This window comes from Euprymna scolopes, chromosome 2, assembly GCF_053919585.1.
Source record: "Euprymna scolopes isolate OS-2025 chromosome 2, ASM5391958v1, whole genome shotgun sequence".
Lineage (NCBI taxonomy): Eukaryota > Metazoa > Mollusca > Cephalopoda > Sepiida > Sepiolidae > Euprymna > Euprymna scolopes.
The window spans coordinates 11,680,814-11,689,693 of record NC_136483.1 but is presented as its reverse complement, the minus strand read 5'-3'; the positions used below and the strand labels follow the sequence as shown (position 1 = coordinate 11,689,693).

At 37.7% G+C, this 8,880-nt stretch overlaps 1 protein-coding gene across 1 annotated transcript in view; it reads right to left on the bottom strand.

Moving 5' to 3' along the window:
- LOC145288497 (serine/threonine-protein kinase TBK1-like) overlaps positions 1–8,880 on the bottom strand; it is a 154,029-nt gene that overhangs the window by 16,845 nt on the left and 128,304 nt on the right. The window contains exon 14 of the mRNA XM_080136333.1: positions 6,269–6,373. Within this exon, the coding sequence (XP_079992459.1) occupies positions 6,269–6,373 (105 nt within the window). The remainder of the gene's footprint in view (positions 1–6,268; positions 6,374–8,880) is intronic.

The window sequence follows — 8,880 nt, the reverse complement described above, 5'->3', positions numbered from 1 at the left end:
GCCTTTTGAAAACCGTAATTATCGTCAAAGCATTCATTTGGATGTTGATTGTAGCTTATAAATGTACGAAATGTTGAATTTTCAAAAAAAACACCAATTAAACAATTTTTAGCGGTTAGAATATGTTAGCCAACGCCTAATTTAAAATTAAGCAAATATTTTTAAAAAATATTTATATAAATGAACAAATAAGCAAAAATAACAACAATAATAATGATGATAATAGATAAGGAAACCTTATGCATCAGTATAAACAAATAACAATGATTAGAATATCGAAAAAAAAAAAAAAAGAAGTTCTGTTTCTGCTTGACAGCTCAACTAATCCCACTTCTGGTTCTACTTTTACAATATTCTCCATTTTTATTTTTTTTATATCATTCTTTGGTCCCTTTCTTTTTGATATTAAAGACTTCCACCATCCCAGTTATCTCAAACAGAAAATCTATAATTACTGATTTGTATTTGTAATTGATTTTTGGAAAATAAATGCATATATGAAGATTAAAAAAAAAAACTCTACAAGACTTTTCATTTGTCCATTTTAGTTCATACATCATATCACTTCAATGCCTGGTTCCCTGCATTGTAATAGCCTTCTTAAACTAATTATACATATATATATATATATATATATATATATATATATAATATAAAGCTGAATGTGTGTGTGTGTGTGTGTCTGGTCACGAATAGGCTCCTATATGGTTGACTATTTTAAAAAACTGATTACATATAATGATAGAAGATGTATCGAGACACAGGAGTGGGTATGTTTGATCTGGCAGAACGGTGGTTCATTAAAATTATGGGGTCTGCATACGCGCCTGGTCCACAAAGTATGAAAATAAAAAATTTTTAAATTAAAAAAAAAATGTTTACAAGTGTTTTTGATATAGATGTACATAAGAATACTTTGATAAGTATGTTTTAACTTAAATAGGATGGTATAATAAAATTTGTTATTACAATTACAGTTAGTTTTGGGTTTAATTGGGAAAGGGATTTTTTGGGCTGATTTAATTTTTTTGTTATTAGATGTTAAGACTCTTTGTGCTAAATTAGGCATTGTTGGATAAGAAATCCTGATTGAATTTTTATTGAAAATAGAACTATATCTGTGTGGGTATTTGAAAGAATTTTGTACAATGTTGAAGAATTCCTTAGGTATATTAGTTTTGACATTTACGCTAAATGGAGGATTAAACCAAATATTTTTCTTTCTCCCGATGTGACTGAGTGGGTTAGATGTATTGCGATTAGTATTTTGGTTTGGATTATATATGTAGACTGGTTCATTGTTATTAATAGCAGCAGATCTTGTTATTTGAACTGGTTTCTTACGAGTCATATTCTGTGTGATTACAGATTTAAGGTGGCCTGCAGGAGGAGCATAATGGTTGCATTTAATCTTTTGCGTGTGTCCTGAGTTCCTTAAGGCATTATTGAAGAAAGTAGCATTTTGATTAAAAGCTTTTTATCAGCAGAAAGAGCAGAAATTCTTCTAGAGATGGATGGTATTATAGATTTTATAATTGAGTTTGGGTGGTTAGAATATTTATAGACGTATAAAAGCGTAAGGTTAGATTTATGATAGGGGCTATGAGTTTCGGTGTTAAGATTAGAAAATTTGAAGTTTTTTGTTTGGTTCGATAATTATAGAAAGGCCAAAGTTATTAAAGAAGTTATGTAATTTTTTAATTGTTTTGTTGTACTCTCTTGGCCTCACTGTTGTAGTAAAAATGGCATCATCTCTATAAAGGCCCCCTTGGATATGTTTAAAGTGGTATTTAAGTTCTTTCAGTAAGAAGAGTCCCACTAAATCGGTAACTTCTGCAGAGTCAGAAGCACACATCAAGATGTCAAAATTATCAGGGGTGCCCTTTCTAGTCCAAAACTTATTGTTAAATTGTATAAGAGACTTTCTCACTAGGAGAATTAATTTAATTTCTAAATTAGTTAAGTCAGAATTTCTTTTAGCAAAGATTAGAGCCTTATTTAAATCGGAGAAATTGATTGATAATAATTTTGGATGTCAAAGGTTATGAAGTTAAGGAGGTGTTTATTTTTAAGGGAGACAAACCAAGACAAACCAATTAATTACGGAATCTGAATTTAGCCAAATTTAGCCAATTTTTATTTTATATATATATATATATATATATATATGATATCGACCTGGAACGTCCAAACACTTATTGACCACAATATTTTTTCTTCTAACCCTGAGCGACGAACGGCTATCGTCGCGAAGGAACTTAAGCGGTACAGGATTGATATCGCTGCTCTGGCGGAAACCCGCCTGAGTGGTGAAGATCAGCTAACCGAAGTGGGAGGTGGATACACTTTCTTCTGGAAGGGAAAACCGAAGGGGGAAAGGAGGGTCGGTGGGGTGGGGTTTGCCATCCGAACCGAACTAGTTAAAGGATTAGAACAGCCATGCGCGCTGTCTGATAGGATTATGTACCTTAGAGCACCCATAGGGAGAAATCGTTTCGGTAGCGTATATTCCATCTACGCTCCCACGCTCTGCAGGGACGAAAAAGACACCATTACATTTTACCAGGAGTTACGAGCAGCCCTATTTTCAACCCCGAAATACTGCTGGGGGATTTCAATGCTAGAGTGGGAAATGACCATGAGATTTGGTCACCGTTGGGAAAATATGGTACGGGTAAGACGAATAGGAATGGACTTCACCTCTTACAGCTTTGCTCTGAATTTGAGCTGGTGATATGCAATACGTTCTCACAGCAAAAGGCCGCCCATAAAGCGACATGGTTTCATCCTCGCTCTGGACACGGTCATATCCTGGACTATGTTATCACCAGAAGAAGAGACATTCAGGATGTCTGCAAGGTTCGCGTGATGAGGGGTACGGACTGTGGAACGGATCACATGCTTGCTAGAGACAAGCTGAAACTCCACATTAGGAGGAGATTCCGGTCACAAGGTACGCAGCCACCCAAAAGACTAGCCACAGGTAAGCTAAAGTCCAAGGCCGTGCAGAAAGAACTACAAGTCGCTCTCGGAAGTGCGGACTACGATGGTTCATGGGAGAAATTTAAGTCGACCGTACACAATGTCAGCTGTGAAGTACTAGGTGTCGTGAAACAAAAGAATCAAGACTGGTTCGACGAAAATGATGCCATAATCAATGAACTTATAGAGCAAAAAAATAACGCACTCCAGAAAATGCTCGGAGCGCCCAAAAGGTACCGGCCGAGACTAAAGCAGGAGTTCAAGGAAACGAAAGCATTGCTACAACGCAACATACGAAGCATGAAGAATAAATGGTGGAAGAATATATCCAACCAGGTGCAACTGGCGTTTGATAGCAAAGATGCAAAAACTATGTACCACCTTATCAGACAGGTATTTGGGCCTCAATCCTCAGTGATGGTGCCCCTCAGATCAAAGGATGGGGCGTCGCTAAATAGGAGCCCGGACAAAATCATGCAGCGCTGGACAGAACACTTCAGAGATCTGTTCGACAACCCCTCAACTATTGATGAGGAAGTCATCAGGAATTTGCCACAGCAGGAAATCAGACAAAAGATGCTGGCTCACCCGACTCAACATAATATCAGCAAAGCTATTAGCGAGATAAATACGGGAAAGTCGCCGGGGCTGGACGGCATTCCTGTCGAGATTCTCCGATATGGGGGCAATCAAATTACAGCTGAAGTACACTGATTGATATCCAAGGTCTGGTCTGGGTCTCCTGTACCCCAAGATTGGATCGACGCGATACTAATCCCACTGTATAAGGGAAAAGGACAAAAAGTCCTATGTGGGAACTACAGGGGTATAAATCTGTTGGAGGTAGTCGGTAAGGTATTTGCCAGACTCCTACTAAACAGACTAAATGAATATATTTGCCCCTCAGTACTGCCCGAAACCCAAAGTGGGTTCAGACCCGGGCGTGGCACAATGGACATGATCTTCTCAGTCCGTCAGATATAGGAAAAATGCAAAGAACAAAGGCTAGCTCTATACCAGGTATTTGTAGATCTGAAAAAAGCCTTTGACACTGTAAACCGAACTGCCCTGTGGATAATATTGGGGAAACATGGATGTCCACCTGGTTTCGTAAATATGATCAGACAACTGCATGAAAACATGAAAGCGCATCTCCAGCTAAACGGCACAGTTTCAGAGGGCATTGCCATCGACAACGGGTTAAACAGGGAGATATTCTAGCTCCAACCTTGTTCTCAATCTATTTCGCAACAACACTCGCGTTCGCATTTAGAAACTGTGAAACGGGAGTGCTCTTTCGATTTCGGACAACGGGCAAGTTATTCAACCTTACTCGTTTCAGGGCCAGATCGAAAACATTTCACTCACTTGTCAGGGAGCTGCTGTATGCTGACGATGTAGACTTCGTCGCACACACGGCAGAAGATATGCAGGGCATCATGGACCGCTTCTCCAGGGCGTGCACTGCCTTTGGCCTCACAATTAGCCTGGAGAAAACCAAGGTAATGTTCACCCCAGCTCCAAACAGCCGCTACGAGGAACCGGTCATCTGTGTAAATGGGACGAAACTGGGCACCGTTGATGACTTTGTATATCTTGGCAGTACTATATCGAGCGACGGAACCCTCGATAAGGAAATCTTAGGAAGGATCAATAAGGCAAGTAAGGCCTTTGGTAATCTCGAAAAACGAGTGTGGGCAGACAGAGCCCTGACCTTCAAAACAAAGATAAAGGTATACGAGACTTGTGTACTACCTGTCCTCCTATATGCCTCGGAAACATGGACGACATATCGCTGTCATATCAAGGCTCTGGAAAGATTCCACCAGACATGCCTACGCAGGATATTTAATGTCACCAAACAAGCTCTCTTGTCCGATGAAGAGGTGCTCAAGAAGGCGAGCACATTCAGCATAGAGGCTCGAGTCTTTCGAAACCAGACTTGATGGGCGGGTCACGTAGTGAGAATGGAGGATTATAGGATACCTAAGCAATTGTTCTATGGGGAGCTTGAATGTGGCAAACGACCCAATCACAAACCTCGGAAAAGGTACAAAGATGTAGTTAAGGGAAACCTGCGGGCACTTGGCATAGAAACAACAAGGTGGGAAGAGATAGCTGAAGACCGGGAAAGTTGGAGGCGCTACGTCTATGCGGGATGTGAGAATTTTGAGGTTTTGAGAGTTGAGCACGCCACTATAAAGCGAGCCTTACGAAAGCGAGAGGATACAGAGGACTTTGATCTCGACCCCGCATACTCGTGCGGGATATGCGGCAGGGTGTGCCTGTCAAAGGCAGGCCTCAAGAGTCATGGAACTACGCACGCGGGACATGAACTGGGAGCACGGGAGGGAGGGGGGCGGTCACCAACAAGGTTATCCTGCAGAATATGCGGCAAACTGTGCAGGCCGGGTGGGGCTATGTGGAATCATATGCGGACTCACTCACACGCCATCGTATCGTGAGGGTTGGCCGTCTTCTGTAAAGAAGTGGCAGTCACCATATATATATATATATATATATATATACATATATATCCAATCTAATAGGTTCCACTTTGTCAACAAGGCTCCAACACCTGTTCCATCGCCACAATTTTGCATCTTTCTGCCTGTTTTACAAGTATTTTAATGGAATGTGCTCTGATGAACTTAGTGCACTTGTACCCTCTCGACATACATATTCCTGACAAACCCGATTAGCAACAAAATCACACCCCTTCACTGTTGAGATCCCTAAATACCAGAAAGCTTTCTACTCTAATAGCTTCTTCCCTAGAACAACTAGATTTTGGAATTCCCTTCCTGCTTCCCAAACTGTACTGATATACAGAAGTGTAAATGTAATGTAAATCAACATCTTGTTAATCTTTCTTAGGCATGGTCCTAAATAGTAGCCCCTTACATCCAAGTGGCAATATGCCTTGTTTGGGGTGAAGGTGAATAATATATATATATAAATGTTATTTTATTTGTTTTTGCGATACGTTTTTGAATGAATTCAATTATTTATACAAGAGTGCATTTTTACCTAAATGCGAGTTGGGAATAATTTTCCCTTTGACCAATTTGTTTTTTAAAATATAATTATTTACTGACACGTGTTTTGCCTACGACTCCTCAGAGTGGCTGCATCTAGTGAGATTTAAAATCAGAACTTCATGGTAAGAAGCCTAACTCTTACCACTTTACCACCTTGCACGACTGTTTGGATATATCGTGATTTACGTGTGTGTGTGTGTGTGTGTGTAGTTGATAATTTTACTTTTATGTTTCACAGATCTTACTTGTCAAGTTCTTGAAACTGGTCAGTGTTCACCTTGTTGAGTTGATCAATAAGTCGATTTGTGAGTTCATGCGCTCGACTCGACAGCGTGTCGATCGTTGAGACACTACAAAAAAAAAAAAGATTAAAGTTATGTTGTTTATTAACAAAACCAGAAAACACGACAAAACATTAGAATCCATAAAAAAAAAAAAAAAGAAAATTACAAAAGAAAAATAATCCTAACACAGAGTTTCTCAACCAGGGGTAAATTTACCCCTAGGAGGTAAAATATTATATCATCAATGATAAATAATTAAAGTACCTAATAATTTTAAAATGATTATTTCTTTTCGGATCATGTTTAAGAAATGTGATACAAATTAACTTCAGAATTTATTCATTTATTTATTTGTGAACTGTTATAAATAACTATACAAATTACTCATCTCAAAGGATTCCAATAAAAAAAATAATAATAAAAAAATAATAAAAATAAAAAAGTAATAATAAAAAATAATAATAATAAAAAAATAAAAAAATAATAACTTCATAATTTTCTTTATTTTTGTGATACAAATGTATAATACTATTTTTACACAAAACCTAAAATCCTAAAACAATAAAAAGGTTCTTTTTGACCTTCTTGTTTTTCTGTCACTTAATGATGGCCACAACATTTTTGTATGGAAATACGGTGTATATGGAGAAATACATAAAGCCGAGGGGTCAATGATGGAGGTGGGGGTTGGTGAGAATGGTTGTCCTAGCAGAAGTACCCGACTTTTCACAGATGATAATTCATACAAGAAAATAATGGTAAACAAAATTTTGAATAAATTATATATTCGCTTGGTTCAGTTGTAAAAATGTGCTATTATTAGTTCTACATGGTACTTGGTGTGCTATTTACCTTGGGTGGGTTGAACTGACTTGCTCAAAAGGAGGAAATTTCTAGAAAATATAAAATTCACACATAGTCCCCAGTCACATGTACATTCAGATAAGGGGAAATAACACAAGTTTTTTTTCTTTGTGGAATGAAAGTACAAATATCACCTCAACATAATTTTGGATTATTTGGATTATATACGATCTTACTACTTGTTATCTTCTATCTATATATATAAAAGCAAAAATGTATGTATGTATGTATGTATGTATGTATGTATGTGTGTATGTTTGTGGGTGTGCTAAAAACTTTGAACAGACAGAACAAAAATTCACAAACTTGGTCTCATATGAAAGCCCCATCCTTCACCCGACAAATATAAAAAAATTGGCCAAAAACGTTAATTTTTTCACCCTGAAATCAACACTTTTCTACAAGGGGGGGGGGACGCAAAAACCCTCCTCTCATGATGGGATCGATTCTACGCATGCGTCAGACGACGTCATAACCTGATTTAGTTTAAATATTTGAAGAACTGACACAATTTCATGTACGTCGTATTAGCTCAGTTGGTTAGAGCGTTGGGTCATTATCTAAACGTTTTGGATTCGAATCGTGGTGTGAGATGTCTTCTTTTTTTTTTTTTTTTTTTTTAAATTTTAATATTGAAGCAGGGTCATTTAAGCCATTTTTCATGTAACGTTCGTTTTTCTGTTTGTTTTTTTTTACTTCACTTATTCTTAGGTTTTCATTAACACCCGGGTACCCACAGATTTTTTAAATTTTAATATTCGAACAGGCTTATTTAAGCCATTTTTCACATGTTTTTTTTTTTTTTCAATTTTCAGAAGTTTTAACGTTCGTTTTTCTGTTTTCTTTTTGTTTTTCAGATTTTTACATCTAACATCATTTGTTTGCCTTACGTTAGTTTTTTTTGTGTTTTTTTTACTTCGTTTATTCTTATGTTTTGATTACCACTCCCCCCCACCGCCCGGTATCCCCCGCTTTATTTTTCAGATAAGTTTTAACGTTCGTTTTTCTGTTTTCTTTTTTTACTTTGCTTATTCTTAGGTTTTTATTAACACCCCCCACACACCTGCCGACTACAAACACCTCCAAACACTCGGGCAACGCTGGGTACCCCCTGCTAGTCTATATATACAAAAGCGAAAATGTGTGTATGTATGTATGTTCGCTTTTTGTGTATGTCCAAGAAAGGCTTTTTTCAGAGAAGCGGTCGGTCGGTTCGCAACTTCTTAAAACTTTTTATATCACATATAAATCATAATACCTCCGAGTTAACAATGGAGCTCGCCTGTATATTTAATTTGCTCGACTTCGGGAAGATAAATATTCAACATTTGTCGCTTGCCGCATGTGGATTAGGCTTTTTCCTATAATAAAAGTGACACTAATTCTGGCGGTATTTTTATGGTGGCGGTTGTCGGAAATGTCCAAAAGCAATCAGATTTGATCGATGTGGATATATTTTCCTTATATCAAACAATTGCTATTCAATTTGGACAAGGGGAGCTGGTCCCCCCCACCAACATCTTGGGAAAATAAAAATAAAAAAAGCGTTCCCGCAGTAAATGAAATACTATCCCGCAGTCAAAGTTGACCTCATTAAGTCATTAAAACGTGCACCTGCCAAATCTAAGTAATTAAATAAATTCAAACATGTTTCCGTTAGTATCTCGCAGTGGGCCAATGGTTAACGTCGCACTCTTTTTTTTCACACT